The 18,480-nt window shown below is 47.1% G+C and overlaps 2 protein-coding genes and 1 long non-coding RNA gene across 3 annotated transcripts; 2 read left to right on the plus strand and 1 right to left on the minus strand.

Annotated features, from left to right (window-relative positions):
- Positions 1-248: 248 nt before the first annotated feature.
- On the minus strand, positions 249-1,434 carry LOC121981656 (protein PHOSPHATE-INDUCED 1 homolog). The gene has a single exon (XM_042534274.1). It carries the CDS (start codon positions 1,295-1,297, stop codon positions 371-373), a length of 927 nt encoding a protein of 308 aa, XP_042390208.1. The 5' UTR covers positions 1,298-1,434; the 3' UTR covers positions 249-370.
- A 394-nt stretch (positions 1,435-1,828) lies between these two features.
- Positions 1,829-16,139, plus strand: LOC121981655 ((3aS,4S,5R,7aS)-5-hydroxy-7a-methyl-1-oxo-octahydro-1H-indene-4-carboxyl-CoA dehydrogenase-like). The gene is made up of 6 exons (XM_042534273.1): positions 1,829-2,127; positions 2,348-2,560; positions 2,799-2,894; positions 15,264-15,409; positions 15,496-15,715; positions 15,779-16,139. Exons 1-6 carry the CDS (start codon positions 1,951-1,953, stop codon positions 15,965-15,967), a joined length of 1,041 nt encoding a protein of 346 aa, XP_042390207.1. The 5' UTR covers positions 1,829-1,950; the 3' UTR covers positions 15,968-16,139.
- LOC121981657 lies at positions 2,908-6,726 on the plus strand. The gene is made up of 2 exons (XR_006111897.1): positions 2,908-6,162; positions 6,227-6,726. It is a non-coding gene; the product is annotated as an uncharacterized LOC121981657 (long non-coding RNA).
- Positions 16,140-18,480: the final 2,341 nt, after the last annotated feature.

Below are 18,480 nucleotides of genomic sequence, written 5' to 3' on the forward strand. Positions count from 1 at the left end.
GACAAAATGTACATATAATATCTCAGTCACTTATTGTTAGATTTCAATGATAGAATGTACTATCAAAATATAATAGAATGACAAAATGTACATATAATATCTCAATCACTCATTGTGTATATATAGTGTCTCAGTCACTCATTATTAGATTTCAATTAGGATTATATTTTCTTTTTAGTTGGATCATCAATTTAAAAAGTTAAATTGTTGAGTAGTTCACCCTTTCGAATTTACTATCACATCTGAAATTTTGTAACAAATTTTAAAACATTTCATCCAATAAATGAAAGAATTATTACAAACTAATAAGCTAGTAATGACTGCGTGGTTGTTAATGCTCCTGTCCGTTTCTGTCAACCGAATGCCGAAACTATACCAAGGTGGAGCAGGATGACGTGGATGGATCAAAAAGAGCAGGGACCAAGTACTTCCTCCCGCTAGTCCCGTAGGTGTTGTAACTGGCTCCTGTGGCCTGGTCCACCAGTAGGTCGCCTGCGTACCCTGGGTACGCCCCCTTCCCGTAGACTCCTGTGCACGCCGTCGCCGCCTCAAGCGGCGCTTCCTTCGGACCCTGGAAGAATCCGTTGCCGAAGGGGTTGGTGGCGGTTCCGGCGAGAAGAGCGGCTAGATTAATTATCATCCCGTCGATCCCGACGTCTCCGTTTGGCGCCACGAGCGGCGGAGACTGCGGCCCATACTCCGGTTGATGGAAGGGCCACGCGCACAGCCCGGGGCACTGCTTCGCCGAGTTCCCAACCCACACGTAGGCGAACCGCCCAGCGCGGCTCCGCCCCGACGCCGCGTGAGTGCCGCACCGGCTCACGCAGAAGCCATCCGCGGCCACATCCTCGGCGGTGAGCACCACATTCACGGCACCACGCGGCTCACCGCGGGCGGCGAGGTCAGCATCGCCGAGGGAACGGCCGAAGGAGTAACCCTCGTCGAGAATCTGCTCGCCGAGGTAGATCCTGGGCGGGCGGGTGCGGGAGGCGGCGTAGTACCGGGCAAGTCCGCGCCACCAGGTGGCAACTGAGGGTTCGAAGGAGCCCTTGTGGCGGATATGTGGGGAGAGTGAAGCGACGAAGTCGGAGACGATGGCGCGTTGGGTAGCGGAGAAGCTACCGTAGAAGATGAGATTGACGGAGACGTTGCCGGTGAGAAGGGCGCCCCTGTGGTAGGTCATGGAGAGCGGCTGCTCCTCCACCGGAGCGGAGAGAGTAGTTCTGCCGCCACGGCAAAACTGGAAAGCGAAGGAGAGCAGCACCAAGAAGAAGACAAAGGTAGAAGAGATCGCCATGGATGGAGAGAGCAAGAAGAGCTTGCTCTGTAAATATGAGAAGTGGTTTGTTTATATAGAGCTGGGAAAGAAGTAGACATTTGAACGGGGAAGCAGAGACGAGCTGCCCTGAGGGCTAATAAAGAAGGGGATGAGGAACGGTCACTTGAAGGACACTGGAATTTCTAAAAGAATGGCGTTCCCAGCTGGCATTGCTTACTTTGACGAAACCACCCTTGATGATTTTCGAAATAAGGCTATAAAACAGCTAGAAGAGGGGTATTTTGGGAACAATGCGTTTCGCTTCTTGAGGCATTCAAATCTGGAAAGAGGGAAGGAGTAATGGAATTGGGATGCGGACTCGTGACAGCTGTCGAGGAGGTGGCCGGAGCGTGGCAGAGTGCGCCGAATAATCTCGTGAGTCCACTCATCGGCGCGTCGCCATACTCATGCCACGTAGTCGTTGGCTCATTTTGTCTCCGAAATGGAGATGATGTCAGTGATGATGCAGTAGTTAAAAATCTTGAAAGTATTATATTAGTGTAAGTTTAATCAATTACAAGTTACAAATGATTGGGGTTCCGCCGCCGGCGAATGATGTCGTCACTTACGTCTCGCCGTGGCTCTCTGTCCCGTGGCCTTCTGTCAGCCCGTCCTATTAAAGCTGCTTGCAGATGTCCCCTCAGCCAAATCCATCGACGACAGATCGTTGGGCCATGGGTTGGAGAGGCATCCTCGGCTTCGAATACGGCATCGTGCAGGCGCCCCTGGGCCCCGATATCTCCGGTCCTGAGCTCGTCGCCGCCGTCGCCAACGCTGGCGCCATCGGCCTCCTCCGAGCGCCGGATTGGGTACTAACCTTTCACTTTCTTCTTCCCTCGGTCGTTTAAGTTGGATGACTTATTTTTTTATTTGTTAGAAAAGCGCAGTTCCAAGAAATTCACAGGACTTTCCCGTTTTTCTTTTCTCCAGTTAAACGGCTTATCTTCATGTTCCTCTAGCACTTCCAATGAGCTTTCTAATCATCTCGTCCTCTACATCTTGAATTTTTTTTTTTTTTTGGTTCCCCAGGAGGCACCTGATCACCTGAGGGATTTGATACAAAAAACTAGAACTTTGACAGACAAACCGTTTGGGGTCGGTATGGTTCTAAGTTTTCCACACAAAGAAAACCTGAAGGTTGTGTTGGAAGAAAAAGTTGCAATATTGCAAGTTTACTGGGGAGAGTTCCCAAAAGAACTCGTTTCAGAGGCACATCTTGCAGGAGTCAAGGTCATTCACCAAGTAGGTAACTATGATACACTTCAGCTTTCCCAATTCTCACATTGGCGGCTTAAGAACTTATCCTGAACTGCTAAAGCTCAGAAATTGCCTGAATAAACTATTTAGTAAAGCGTTTCAAGATGTTTTCATCGCGTTTAATTGTTTGATATAGTAATTACATAAATTGAGATTCTTGACATTTTCTAAGCGATCACTTCAATTGCCTTCCTTCTACTAAAAAATTCAATTTCTTGCATAGGTTGGTTCTTTTGAGGAAGCCAAGAAAGCCAAATGTGCCGGAGTTGATGCTATTATTGTTCAAGGTCGGGAAGCTGGGGGGCATGTAATTGGTCAGGTATTATCATTATGATCGTTAACTGAATTCTTAAATTTAGATATATGATGCACAAACTTTTGTAAATGCTTATGGTGTCTATGTCATGCACATATTGAATACCTTATCTATATTGTGTTTTTGTGGTTATTTGGATTTTGGAGCACATCACATAAGTCTCCTCCAAGATTTCATAATAATTGTATGTGATCTGTCCGAAAGCGTGAAGCTGGAAAGCTGGGAGGTGGCGTCTTCGTTGACCGGACGTGGACTTCGCTTCGCTCTACAAAACAAATAACCTCAGTGCTGGGCTAAGGAAGGGGTCTCCGGCGTTGCCCCTCCGACACTCAAGTCAGTGACTGGAATATGGAGAAAAACGGAGCAACAGTAGCAACAGTAGAACTCAAGAATAACGTGCACCTCTGTCGATGATGGCCTCCCTTTATATAGAGCCTTGATGGGCGACGTGCACACTTCCCAAAGCATAGACACGTTCTCCAATATGTCCTATGAAAGAATCTGTCAGGAAAGTACCTTTGACATCATACCTTAACACGGCATGCATATCCTTGACAACACAGTAGAAGCTTTCGCCGTACGATCCGCCTGTCGACCATGCCTCATGTTAGCAACACTATCTCTCAAAATGATGTCGAGAGATACTACAATGGTCCCGTTGCTGGGCCAAGCGGGGCAACCGCTCGGCCGGGACTCCGCTCCGTCCACGGCTAGGTCCCGCTGCTTAGCCGAGCGGGGTAATCGCTTGGTCGGGACCCCTCCGCTCTGACGACCTCAAGTGGCTCCTCCGTGCGGTGACTGTTTAGTAACACGTCCTCCCCCGTTCGAACCAGCTATCCGTTCTCCCTCGAACGTCCTGCTACGCCGTATTGAGCGTCAACTGTCTTACGCGTCATCCCGAGCTGGACGGGTGGCCTGCTCGGACCTATCTCCCGTTGATCTAGGCCTGACTGCCCGACCAACTATTTCCATTGTCTTCCGTTCGGCCCTCTAGCACCTAGGCGTTGACCACTTTGACTTTGACCTCTACCATGACAATTGACCCCGTGCCATATAGGCCTGCCCCCATCGCCGCATCACAAGCCTCCCCTCAAGTTTAGTCGAATGAGGCTGCAAGTCCGACTGACTGGACCAGTAGAGTCTTCGATGACTCCCACGCCTTTGTCGTTCGGCTTCGCATTGTCAGACTGGGTATATAACTGTCGCTCGGCCCAAGCCTTTTGAAGCAAACTGTGTCTCAACCATTCGGATGTGTGATAATCGCTTATCCGTGCCGCTCGGGCAATGGGTGACAACACTTGGTGAAAAAATTCCTTTTCCTTTAATTGCGCTCCTCGGCCAAGAGCCCTGTTGTCATCCAGATTTCTCGAAGACCATGCAAATCTATGATTATTATAGCGGAGCACGCGACCATATCTTTTAATTAAGCCTCATTAATGTCGTCCGATGGTTGAGCGTCATGTGTCTTTCTTTCTGTCGTCGCATGTTTGACGTGACAGACGGATATCCGCTGGCGATGTGATAGACGCCTTTTCAAATTCATTCAATGGCTGGATCTTCTCTTAGTTTTTCGCAATCGTGGATCAAACAACTCAGGTCGATCGGTCGCAAGGTTTATAAACCTCGCGTGCGTCGTCGTCTTCTTCATTTCGTCTTCGAGCTTCCCGACGACATTTCACTTCTTCTGCCTCTCCGGCGATCCCTCTTGTAAGCCTCTTCATCTTTTCAGTCAAATCTTTTCGTTGTTCTTCGTCGTCCTTGTTTTTGATGGCCAGCTCCTCACAACCCCCACCTCCGTCCCTGGGCTCTGATACACTTCCACTGAGTCCAAGTTCGATGGGGGTGACGTTGAGAGTTTGAAATCTACTTACCAATTTCCATCTGGCTATCAAATCGTTCTTCCTTCTGCTTTCGACCGGCCGTATGAGCCACCGCCGGGTTTTTTTTGTTTCTTTGGTGTACGGTTCCCTATCCACCCATTTTTCTCCGCGGTCTGTAAATATTTTCGTATTTCCCTTAACCAATTAGTGTCAAACTCCTTTTGGCTGTTGTGCGGGGTCGTCGTCCTGTTCTGCCTACACGACATTCCTCCGACTCCTCGACTCTTCCATTATTTTTATTATCTGAAATTGTCCGAGCCGGGGACTTTTCTCTTTCAGGCCCGAGTGGGCTTAGTCTTCTTTGATAAGATGTCGTCCTCCAACAAGTATTGGAGAGACTGCTACTTTTTCGTTCACTTTCTCAAGCAGCCAGATTTCCCGACTAGCTGGTAGCTAGAAGTATCGAACCCTCCGGATCTCAAGAAGTACAAAAGCCGATCGGACTATTTCCATGCAGCCTCCAGCTTAGCCAGTCAGAAGTACCATATCCATAAGTTGCTGCTGGAGGGTGTCCTCTACGTGTTCGGCTTGAGTCCAATCCACACTAAGCTTCCGTTATGCTCTTTCTTCTTCCAGTCTTTGAATCTTACTGATTTTTCCTCCTTTTGCGCAGCTCGAATCATGTTGCGAGCATGTCTGGCCGGCAAGTGCAAGTCGTGGACGTAGAGAGGGCGCTTGCAGCCAATCGACTCCCATAAGTATCCGCTCGACGAAAGCGAGGAAGCGTTAGTGCAAGGGAGCGAAGCAGGACCCAGCCGAACAACTGGCAGTGGAGCAGCTGGTACAGCTGACCTTCCACCAGAGCAACCCCTGGTGCTTTCAGTTGCGGAGGCCTCCGAGTCGACCTCTTATGGGGAGCCTTTGATAAGCCGGAAGAGACGTCGTGCGGAAGCTACCTCCCAATCCGCCTCCTCCGCTGTGCAGACCCCCACTCGAGCCGGCTCACGCCCTCTATCCGAACGGGGCGAAACTTCAACACCCGCTCCTCCTGAACAAGCAGCGGTCGCCCCCCATATGTCCGTTTCCTCCGACCGGACGTTGTTGTTGTCCGGGCTGCCCCATGGAACCCTCTGTGTGCCTCCAGTCACCTTTCTGCCGCCTATATCTCTGCCAGCGGTCGGAAAATCTCGCATCTGATCGGCATCAACAACCCAGTCGGTTGGCAGAGCAACCTCTGCCCCGTCTGCTTCGAGCGGCCAACGCCAAATAACGACAATTATGCATTTGTTGACAGACAAATGGCGCGACCCGGACGACGCCGCATCACGGAGCCCCAAGCACCAAATAATTATTCAGGGGCCGCTCACATGGATATGTGCCGACGCTCGGGCTCATGCGGCGGTCATGCCTCCAGGGGTACTTGTCGACAGTCATGCCCAGATGTCCACTAGGTAAGTATTTTCTGCGTATTTGTTTATTTCCGCTCTACCTTTATAATTTCCTTGTTCATTACAGTATGGTAGAGAGCCTGACCATATTTGTCAAAGACTCGTATTTTTGAAACACGAAGTCCAGCAGCTGCGTGCCCCGAATGACCAAGCAGTCGCAGGAGTGCTTGGAGCAGATAAGCGCCGAGATGGCCTAACTAAAGGCTTGAATAAGAGCTCCGAGCTGCTGGAGGCGGAGAGGGGCAAGAGCGCCGAGCAGGCTACGCAATTGGCTCGGCTTAATAAACAGACGAACACCTTTGAGTCCAAGATCCACTCGGCCAACACCAGGAAGCTCCGAGCCATCGAAAACTTGGAAATCAAAAACAAAGAGTTTCGGGTGTTGACTCAAAAACTGGAGGAGGCGAAGACCTCGCTGAATGCTGAGCGAGAGGGCAGGTCAGCCGATTGGTCTGTGGCGAAGGCCCAGCTTGACGCCAAAGATGCAGAGCTAGCCACTTTGAAGACGGATTTAGAGGCATCTCGGTTGGCGCTAGAAGTTTACCAAAGTGCGAAGTCCAGCCGGTTCGAGGTGCAGAAAAAGGCTTACCTCCGTACGGACGCCTTTAATGACCAGGTCACCGATCGGGCGCTCCGTCTTTTCAATCTTGCCATCGACGAGATGCTCGACCAACTGAAGAGCGGCGGCCATATCCCAACTAGCTTGACGAGAAAGGTTATCAGCCAAGATAAGATGACCGAGTCGTTGCCCGACGACGTACTCGACTACCTCGAGTGAGCCTACTCCTGCGTATCTTGTCTTCTTTTTGTATTGCCCCTTCTGGCCTTGTAAAAACTAGAAGTGTTAATGAATGGTCACCCGTTTGGCGTACCTTTTTATTTGATGTCGCTCATTCGTGCTGCGCTATTCGACACTTCCTTGTTTTATTTTCTAACTTGTTTGCCCCTGCATTACCGCTCAGGATCGATTAGGACTACGAACTGCTTATCATTTTATGAAAAACTCCCAAGTGTGGCTCTGTGACCCACCGGTCGGTGTTTGTACTACTTGTTTGGATAAGCCGTTTTTTGTTGGTCCCGAGTTTATAGCCATCGCTTAGCTGTTGGAGCCGCAGACTTGGATTTAAGGTTGTTGCTCGACCGTTGACATGCGTAGACAAGGATTTAAGGTTGTCGCTCGATCATTGACATGCGTAGACAAGGATTTAAGGTCGTGGCTCGACCGTTGACAAAGACTAGGGTTTAACGTGGCCACTCGACGGTTGACGAAGACGAGGGTTAAAGGTCACCACTCGACCGTTGACGAAGACCCGGGTTTAAGGTCGCCGCTCGACCGCTGATGTAGACAAGGGTTTAAGGTTGCCGCTCGACCGTTGATGTGGATAAGGGTTTAAAGTCGCCGCTCGACCGCTGATGTAGACAAGAGTTTAAGGTCGTCACTTGACCGTTGATGAAGACTAGGGTTTAACTTCATCGCTCAACGGTTGTAATGTGTAGACAGGGGTTTATAGTCGCCGCTAGACTTTTAACTTGACCGATCGGTTCAAGAGTTTGGAATACTTGTGCTTTTATTCATATTTGTCCTGGATCTAGAAGACATACACACTTATACAGATACATCGATATTCACTCACACACCTCTCATCCGACCTTGTAGGGTTGGAGATGATTCGCGCTCCATGGCCGCTCGAGCTGTCTTTTGTCTTCATCATCCAGGTAGTAGGCTCCTGTGCGAAGTTTTTGCATGACCTTGTAAGGTCCCACCCATGGCGCCTCGAGCTTGGTGACATCGCCGACTAGTTTTATTCTCTTCCACACTAGATTGCCGAGATGGAAAGACCTCGGGATCACCCTTCGGTTGTAGTTCTGTTTTATCCGCTACCGGTACGCCATCAGCCGAACAGTAGTCTTATCCCGTGCCTTGTCCACCAAATCAAGCTTCATGAGTTTTTGCTTGGCGTTCCCCTCGTCGTAGAGCTACACCCGATCAGGTTCTACTCCGGCCTCCATGGACCACCGCTTCACCGTCGTACACCAAATGAAATGGTGTTACGCCGGTCGCCTCCTTTAGAGTCGTGTGGAGGGCCCACAGAAACTAGGGAGTTCGTCGACCCAACTGCCTCTTACGTGGTCGAGCCGAGCTCGTAGGCCTATGAGGATCTCTTGATTGGTGACTTTCTCTTGCCCGTTGCTCAGGGGTAGGCCACAGAGGTGAAGGCCTGCTGGTTGTCATAGCCTTCACACCACTCTCTGAGCCTTCGACCAGCTAACTGTCTCCTGTAGTCTGAGACGAGTCAGCGGGGGATACCGAACCGACACAGGATGTTCTGCCAGATGAATTTAATAACTATCTGTTCACTTATTTTAGCTAGCGGCTCGACCTCCATCCACTTTGAGAAGTAATTCACTATGATGAGTAGGAATCTTCACTGAGCGATTGCTATGGGGAACGACCCAACGATCTCCATGCCCCATTGGTCGAACGGGCAAGACACCGTAGATGCCTTCATCTCTTCGGTCGACCGGTGCGGGATGTTGTGATACTTTTGGCAGTACAAGTAGGTGACTACTGTCCGAGTGGCATCCTCTTGGAGAGTGGGCCAAAAATATCCGACTAGGAGAATCTTTTGAGCCAGCGAACGACTGCCTGGATGGTCTCCATATATTCCGCATCCTCTGGTCCGACGCACTTGAGCAGGGTCTGGAAAAGACTCTTATACAGCTGATCTCCGACCAAGGTGAACCGCCCGACCCTCTTTTTTAGTAAGCAGACTTCTTCTTGATCGGCAGGTATAACACCCTATTGGAGGAACTCTATCAGTGTCGTCCTCCAGTCACTCGGGAAAGTTATCCTTTCCATCTTGTCGATATGCGCCACCAATGAGACTTGCTCGATCGGTTGCTCTATCATGATCGACGATAATGAACTGGCTAACTTAGCCAACTTATCTGCGGCCTGATTATCTGCCTGGGGAATCTTCTGTATAAGGATTTCTTGGAAATTCACTTTCAGCTTCTCGAAGGCTTCTACGTATAGCTTGAGTCGGGCGCTGCTTATCTTGAACGTCCCTGATAGTTGCTGAGCGGCCAATTGAGAGTCCGAGTGAATGAGGACTTTTGTGGCTCCGACATGCCGCGCTGTCTGTAAGCCGGCTATCAATGCTTAATATTCAGCTTCGTTATTGGTGGCCCGATAATCCAGCCGCACAGAAACTTGCATTTAATCCTCCCATGGTAAAATTAGTAGTATGGCGATCCCGCTGCCTTGCCGGGTGGAAGAACCGTCGACATATATTCTCCAAGTTGCTTCCGACTCAGCATTGTGGACCTTTGTGACGAAGTTAGCCAAGGCATGTGCTTTGATCGTTGTTCGGTGCTGATATTATATGTCAAATTCACTTAGCTCGGTTGTCCACTTGATCAGCGGGTCAGACGCCTCTGGGTTGAGAAGGACTCTCCCAGGGCGCTGTTGGTCATCACGACGATTGGACGCGCCAGGAAGTACAGGCGGAGTCTTCGAGCGTCTAGCACTAACGTATAAGTTTACTTTCCAAGATAGGTGTAGCGAGATTCTATATCTTTCAATATATGACTCAAAAAATACACAAACTGTTGTTCGTGGTCGTTCTGCCTAACTAATGCCGAGCCAACCACATATTCGATGGACGACAGGTAGATCCAGAGCGGCTCACCAGCGCTCGGCTTAGCTAACACATGCAAGGAGTTAAGGTACTCCTTAAGCTCTTCCAACGTCCGGTCGCACTCCGCGTCTCATTGAAACTTTGTAACTCAACGCAGCACCTTGAAGACCGAATGATTTCGATCGAATGACTTGGAGATGAACCTGGAGAGCGCTGTGATTGGTCCGGTCAGCTGTTGTGCTCCTTCAAGCTGCGGGGCGGAGGCATGTCTTGTAGCGCCTTCACGTTGCTTGGATTCGCCTCGATGCCCAGTTCGGTGACGATATAACTGAGGAAGCGACCACTCTTCGCATCGAACAAACATTTACTCGGGTTCAGCTTTATCCCATATACCCTTAAGGTTTGGCATGTTTCTTCAATATCTGCAGATAGATCAGCAGCTTGAAGGGATTTTATTAATATGTCATCAACATATACCTCCATATTGCAGCTGATCTATCTTTGGAACACATTATTCATTAGCCTCTGGTATGTGGCGCCGACGTTCTTTAGTCCGAACGACATGATGTTGTAGCAGTACATTCCGTCGGCCGTGATGAAGTTGACCTTATCTTGATCCTCTCTGGCGAGCGACACTTAGTGGTAGCCCTAATACGCATCGAGCATATAAATCAGCTCGCAGCCCGTCGTGGAGTCCACCATCTGATCTATCCGGGGCAGCAGATAAAAATCTTTGGGCACTCCTTATTCAAGTCAAGGAAGTCGATGCAGACCCGTCATTTGTTGCCCAGTTTGGAGACCAACACGACGTTAGCGAGCCAGCTCTGGAATTGGATTTCCCGTATATGGCTGGCGTCTAGCAATTTCTCTATCTCTGCCCAGATGATCAGGCTTTCCTTCACTCTGAAGTCCCTTTTCTATTACTTTATCGGCCGAGCGTCCGGTCAGACATGAAACTCGTGTTGAGCCACGCTCGATGAGATACCGGGAAGTTCGTGTGTCGACCAGGCGAACATGTCGTAATTTTGTCTAAGGCAAGCGACCAGCTCTGCCTTCTTTGCGCTTTTCAGATCGGTGACAATGAAGGTGGTTGCCTCCGACTGGCACGGGTGGATCTGAATCTCCTCCTTCTCTTCGTAAACTAATGTATAAGGTTTTGTTGGAGGATCTTGCGGCCGGCTTGAAGGGGGGTTGGATAGACGGCACCCCCAAATCGTTAGCTTCCTACACTATTGTTAGCTTGTGCAGCGGAATACAAACTAATACAAACAAGCTAAACTAAATACAAGATAAAGAAAGGAAATGCAAACCAAACCGCTAACACGTTCGATGTAACGTGGTTCGGAGATGATGCTCCTACTCCACGGCTGTCCGTAAGGTGGACGATCCCTCAATCCGTCGGTGGATTAGTCCCCGGAAACTCCGGCTAGCTCAACCTCCTTGTGGGTGGAGAAACCTCACCACAACACTCACCAACAACACTTGGACACAAGGGAACCTTGAGCACTTTGGTGACTACTAATTAGGCTTTAACCAAGTCTAATTTCGTCGCCTTGGCCGGCCATACCAAGCTCCTTCTTATAGAGCTTGGAACAAATCAGAACCTGATTTGCCCGTTACCAGTCGACTGGTCCATGCATCAGTCGACTGGTCCATACACCAGTCGACTGCTACATTACGCTACAGTAACTGCTACAGTGCCGCTATAGTAAAACCCTAAAACTAGGATTTTACTCCGAGTACAATCTCTCATGCACTCGTACCCTCACGACTCATTTGACTCTTCTTTGCAGCCTTGACCTCTTGCCTTCAAGCTTACTTCCTTTGGCTCTCGTCCCTCGGATGCATCCAAGCCCGCGGCTCGTCCCCAATGCCATCCTTCGCGTATGCCTCGAAGTCGCTTCCCTCGGCCCTTGTCCTCGCTGCCTTGTCCACGGTCCCTCGGATGCTCCATCCTTCACCGGACCCGAAGCCATCAACCTGAGTCACATGTGTCACCTGCAGTCCTGCACAACTCAAGTACACATATCAAATAACGAGGGTAAACCTAACTTAAACCTTTTGCGCAAACACCAAAACACATGGTCCCGCGGACCATTGGGATTGCTCCAACAGGTTTCTCTGTGATAGCGTTCACCTCCAAGCGCAGATTCTTCCGAGCGGCTCTTGCTTCGGATTTGATTATCTCGACGTAGCATCGCTGAGCGGCCAACTGATCGCCCTTGACCTCGCCCATCTTGTCGTCCACCGGGAACTTAATCTTCTAGCAGTAGGTGGACACCACCACTTGGAACTCGTTGAGGGTCGGTCAACCCAATATGACGTTGTAGGCCGACGGTGCATCTACCACAATGAAGTTTGTGGTCCTTGTTCTCTTCAGTGGCTCCTCCCCGAGCGAAATGGCCAACCTGGCTTGGCCGGGTAGCAACACTTTGTTGCTGTAAAACCATAGAGTGGGGTCGTCATCGGCAGCAACTCGCTCCGGTCCATTTGCAGCTGATCGAATGTCTTCTTGAATATCATGTTCACCGAGCTCCCTGTATCAACAAAGGTTCGGTGAATAGTGTAATTGACAATTACCGCTCGGATGATCAGCGCATCGTCGTGAGGGATCTCCACTCCCTCTAAGTGTCTTGGGCCGAAGCTGATTTCGGGTTCCTCGGCCCCCTCTTTGCTGCAGCCTACTACGTGAATCTTGAGTTGTCGAGCTTGTAACTTTCTAGCTCGGTTGGAATCACCTCCGGTCAGCCCATCAGCGATCATTCTTATTTTCTCTCGAGCGGCATTGTTCTTGTTCTCCTCCTCTCTAGTTGAAGGCCTGTTCCGCTCGGTAGAGGCTCGGGAGGGACTTGGATTGTTCCTTCGCTAGTGCGGATGGTGGCCTGGCTCGACTGTCGTCATTTCTCCTTCCCTTCGACCGATTGATTGACGCCTGTGTCGTTGATCAGGAGATGGGGATTGACAGCGATATCCCCGCGGGGCCGACTTGCTAACTGTCGGCATCAGATCGTAGCAGTCCTGGATGTTGTGTGTCGTCGATTGGTGGAAGGAGCAAAACATCGACGTCCACACCTTGCCTTTTGCAGCCTTTGGGTGAGCGGCTGCCACATGCTGTACGGCATGTGTCCTGGGCTCATGGTGTGGCGGCACTCCTCCCGATCGAGGCCCCTTAGGTGTTGATGGCTACTCGACTGTCGTCGTTCAGATGCTCCTGCGGGGCGTCTCCCTCCTCCTTGTCACTTAACCTTCTTCCACGTTGATGTATTTGGTGACCTTCTTTTGCAGGCGGTCGAAGTCCCTTGGTGACTTTCGAATGAACGACCGAAAGAACTCTCCTTCGGTGAGCCCTTGGGTAAAGGTGTTCACCAACACGCCCAAGGAGACCGCTGGGATGCCCATCGCTACTTGGTTGAAGCGTTGGATGTAGGCCCTCAATGCTTCTCTGGACCCTTGTTTCAGCGAGAACAAATTCATGCTCGTCTTCTGGTGGCGGCGAATACTGGCGAAGTGGTGAAGGAATGCCGCCCGGAAGTCCTTGAAGTTATGGATTGATCCGTCCAACAATCTTTTGAACCAGTGTTGTGCTTATCCAGAGAGAGTGGTGAGGAAGACCCGACATATAACTCCGTCGGTATACTGATGAAGTGTGGTCGCATTGTCAAATTTGACCAAGTGATTGCCTGGGTCGGTGGTTCCGTTGTACTCTCCGATCGCCAGCAAAGTGTAGTGCTTTGGTAGAGGTCATTCAGAATCCCCTCCGAAAACTGTTGATTGATTCGCTCGGGTGAATCATCCTCCCTGGGTGCCTTCCTGTTCCTTGTGTCCCGAACGGGCGCATCGTCTGAGGAAGACCCCCGGTTCTTATCCGCTCAACCCCGTTCCTCTGATGGGGTCCTGAATAGCGCTCGGTGGAAGGGGATAGACGCATTGGGCGCTTCCCCATACATGCCAGCCGACTTCTTGCTATTACCCCGAGCAGATACTCGGTCCGCTTGGTCACCGTGCTCAGCTTGTCGACCAACGACTGATGCCACGGGCTCCTGCTTTTGGCGTTCGGCCAGCGCCTGTTGTTGTTGCTGCTCCACTATCTTGGCTGCTCGGGCTTGCACCAGCATGTCGAATCCTTCCGGTGCCAGTGTCACCGTTGTGATTCGTCCAGCGTCTTCTATCTTCTCGTTCGGATGCATGTTGTGTTCCCACAAATGACGCCAAAATGATCCTGTCCGAAAGCGTGAAACTGGAAAGCTGGGAGGTGGCGGCTTCGCTGACCGGATGTGAACTTCGCTCCGCTTTGCAAAACAAATGACGTCAATGCCGGGCTAGGGAAAGGGTCCCAGTGTTAGCCCTCCGACGCTCAAGTCAGTCATCGGAATATGAAGAAAAATGGAGCAACAGTAGTAATAGTAGAACTCAAGAATAACGCACACCTCCACCGATGATGGACCCCCCTTTATATAGATCCCTGGTGGGCGACGTGCACACTTCCCAAGGCATGGACATGATCTCCAATATGTCTTATGAAAGGGCTTGTCAGGAAAGTACCTCTAACAGCATACCTTAATAGGGCATGCACTGTAAAAGCTTCCGTCGTATGATTCGCCTGTCGACGATGCCTCGTGTCAGCGGCGCTATCTCCCAAAAGGATGTCGAGAGATACTACAGTGGCCCCGTTGCTGGGCTGAGTGGGGTAGCCGCTCGGCCAGGACTCTGCTCCGTCCGCGACTAGGTCCCACTGCTTGGCCGAGTGGGGTAGCCGCTCGGCGGGGACCCCTCCGCTCTGACGACCTCATGTGGCTCCTTCATGAGGTGACTGTGTAGTAACATGTCCTCCCCTGTTTAGACCAGCGATCCGGTCTCCCTTGACGTCTTGCTACGTCGTATTGAGCATCGACTGTCTTAAATGTCATTCTGAGCTGGACGGGTGGTTTGCTCGGACCTATCTCCCGCCGGTCGGGGCCTGACTCCCGACTGGCTATTTCCATTGTCTTCCGTTTGACCCTCTGGCACCTGGGTATTTACCACCTTGACTTTGACCTCTATCCTGACAATTGACTCCGTGCCAAGTAGGCCTGCCCCATTGCCACATCAGTATGTATGCTATATTTGCATTGGATGTTTTTACAGCATTGTCTATGACTGTATCATCTGGCAAGAGTTTACATAGGATTGATATTTCTCTCAAGTTATTATTATAACTCAAAAGCATATATTCATCAGTTGGATTTATTGACTAAATATTTTTTGGAATTACTCTAATGCAATGTCTGCCTCTTTCTGTTTCTAAATTGTGTTCATGCCTATGATTCATAACCTATCTTCTAAAAGAAACTGCTAATGCTTCATAGCTTATTTTCAAAATGAAAATTCACATGACTGATAGCTATGAATCATATTGAAGTTCTTAAAGCTGTCAGATTGAGATCGAACTGTTCTTCGGGTATTTTAGATGGTTTCCTTTTGCAGGATGGATTGATCTCACTACTGCCAAGAGTAGTAGACTTGGTGTCGGATTGTGATATTACTGTCATTGCTGCGGGTGGTATTGTAGATGCTCGTGGTTATGTTGCAGCTTTGATACTCGGTGCTCATGGTGTTTGTCTCGGGACCAGGTCTTCAGTCTGCTATTGTTTCCCATTTCAAACTCTTATTTCTTCATTCTCTATGATTCTGATCTTTTAAGGAAATCTGTATACAGGTTTCTTGCAACCCATGAAAGCTTCGCACACCCTTATTACAAACAAAAGCTGCTTGAATACAATGAGACAAACTACACAAATGTATTTGGCCGTTCAAGATGGCCTGGCGCACCGCATCGTGTGCTAAGAACACCTTTCTACACTGAGTGGAGGCATTTCCCAGATGATGAAAATGAGGAAAATCAACCTGTCATTGGTCATTCAGTAATTCATGGCGTGGTGAGCTATTTGTATAATTCATCGATTACATTATCCAGTTTTAACGATCCTTTCGTCTGACAGCCGAAGGAGATACACCGATTTGCCGGTACAATTCCAAATGCGACGACAACAGGTGATTTGGATTGCATGGTTATGTATGCTGGTGAAGGTGTCGGCATGATCAAGGAAATTCTGCCTGCTGCAGAAGTGTTGAGGAAACTAATCGAGGAAGCACAACAAATCATTCAGCAAAAATTCTCTCATGTTTGAACTCAAATGAGTTCATAAAATCAATGAAATTTCAGTAGTAATTTTCAAAATAATGTAATCATGATCCGTCTGCAAGTTTCATGATCCTTTTTTCTTGGCTGAAAAAACAGAATTTTATGGTGTGTTTGATTTATGAAAAAAAAAAAATACTGAATGGAGTATTTTCTTTGCTTGTCCTTTGAGCCTTGTGATTCCACTGATTCGAAAAGAAAAAAAAACAGCATAATGTCAGAGAATGTCAGGGATTTGATATTCTTAATTCAACCTGCACATAAATAATTAAAAAAAAAAGATATTTGTTTGTTTATTTGCTGATTGTTTTCCATGAATAAATCAATTACTCAATACAAATAATGTCTATAGCTATAACAAAACGTGCAAATATCCAAAATATATAAATTAGTTCTTGCTTCTCATAGAAAATATAGAAGCACGTGCTTCAAAGTTCAGAGCAGGAAATTCCGTGATCTGTGCACTGCCCGCCTTAGATTTCAACCCAACATTCTCTTCTCACATAGTCAAACGCTAAGGTCAAAATTCACCGAACAGGAGTCAACGGCAGCCAACCACTTGCGAATTTTTAAGGACCGAATACTATCTGTCATAGATTGCTCTTTACACTCACTTGGCTGCACAACCACTTGGCCATGTGTAAAACCTTGACTTTTATTCTTGTTTGGTTTCTGTTTGACGTTGCCCTCGGTGTCAATTTCAGCAAATGGACCATCATCCCCCCCCACTACAATGTTTATGTCTCTTCTTCACGCTCAAATCCACTTCTTTAAACTACTAGCCACTGCTTGTGTCGATTGCCTTTAATGATGTTTCACCAAACGAGTCGCAGAGCTGGATTCCACTATTCTTTTTATATAATATAGATATGAATTTTGTAGAGGGAGATATCTCTAGTGATACATGAGCGTGCTCACTTTCACATAATAATGTCTTTTTCAATCTTTGAAACGGAGATTAGCTGAAGGATTAGGATCGTTTCCAAGTGTCGGTAGATAACAAGATTATATTAGTCAATTCATTAAGGGGACCTAAAAGCAACTCGAGAGGATGAAGTCACATGCATCAGTATACATCCATCTCGCCCATTATCAAACACATGGAATAATTGTAAGCAATCCACGGAGCTAAACGTGATAATCCTCAATGATCCACCTCAAGGCATGTAGAAAGACGGTAAATTATGGTACCGAATGAGCTCATAGATGAGAGGAATTTATTCTTAAGATTGTAAATGAATCAAACGTTCGTGAATAAATTTGATATTCAGTTTGATAAGAGTTTGTTTATATTCGTTTAATATACATAAGATTAATTAAATAAACAAGCTTGAACAATTCGTTAAATTAAATAAACAAGTTTCAACACATATGTGTTCAGTTCGTTAATATTCGTGAACAATGTTCATGAATATTTGTTCATTAATAAAACTTTTAGCAATATACTAAATAAAATAAAACAAAAAAGTAAAATAAAATAAAATAAATAAATTTAAATTATCAAGTTCAATAACTAATCAAAAAAGTAAAAAACTTAATAATCAAACAAATATGAATTAAAAGCTCGATAATATCTAAACGAACTAACCTCAAACCAAATTTGAACCAAGGTTGAATTGAGAGTTTAATAATATCTAAATAAATCAACCTCAAGTCAAGTTTCAAATAAGCTCAAACTCATAAAAAATAAATCAAGCCAAGCTTGAACAATCTTTTTAAATGTTTGATTCATTTTAAACTCAACTCAACTTGGCTCGATTATCTAATCAAATAAACTTGAACATCTCAAAACTCGATTTAACTCGACTTATTTACAATCCTACTTATTTTCAGAAGAGAATGACTCTAAGAAATTCGTATCTTGCTCTATAATAATAATTCTATTACTTAGAGTACCAATTCAGTTATGCCGTGGAAGGTAATGGTAAGCAATCCATGGTAGAGGTCTGTCATGTATTTTAGTATTAGATTTTAAAAATAAAGATTTAAAATTATTTATTTCTAATTTATTAAAATTTATCGTTGACAAGAAAAAGACCTTACATCAATTTAGGACATTTTTGTTCTTTTTGCATCTAGTTTTGTTGCTATCCTTTTGTTAAAGCCAAATTGATATTTATTTATTTAAATGTACCTTTACTATAATAGAAATTATAGTCCCCCAAAAAATCAATCAAAAAATATAAGTGCAAGTTAGTGAAATTAGCACTCTTCTTTCTTAGGTAGTTTTTCACGACACTAACTGATGAGATCTATTTTATAATCCTTTAAATTTACACTAAATATATATTCGTCCTTTAGGCTTGTTAAAGAGAGAAGGGAAAAAGAATGAGAAGGAGATAAAAAAAATTTAAAAGATATATTTAAACATTTTAGTACTCGATTAAATTTCACTTTGGATGATATCTTAAATTGTTAGAATTTTTTGGAAAAGTCGGAAAATTTTAGGGGGGTTAAAATGATATTTATTCTATATTTAAAGTGAAATTCTTGTCAGAATTT

Source organism: Zingiber officinale, chromosome 5A, assembly GCF_018446385.1.
Source record: "Zingiber officinale cultivar Zhangliang chromosome 5A, Zo_v1.1, whole genome shotgun sequence".
NCBI classification, from domain to species: domain Eukaryota; kingdom Viridiplantae; phylum Streptophyta; class Magnoliopsida; order Zingiberales; family Zingiberaceae; genus Zingiber; species Zingiber officinale.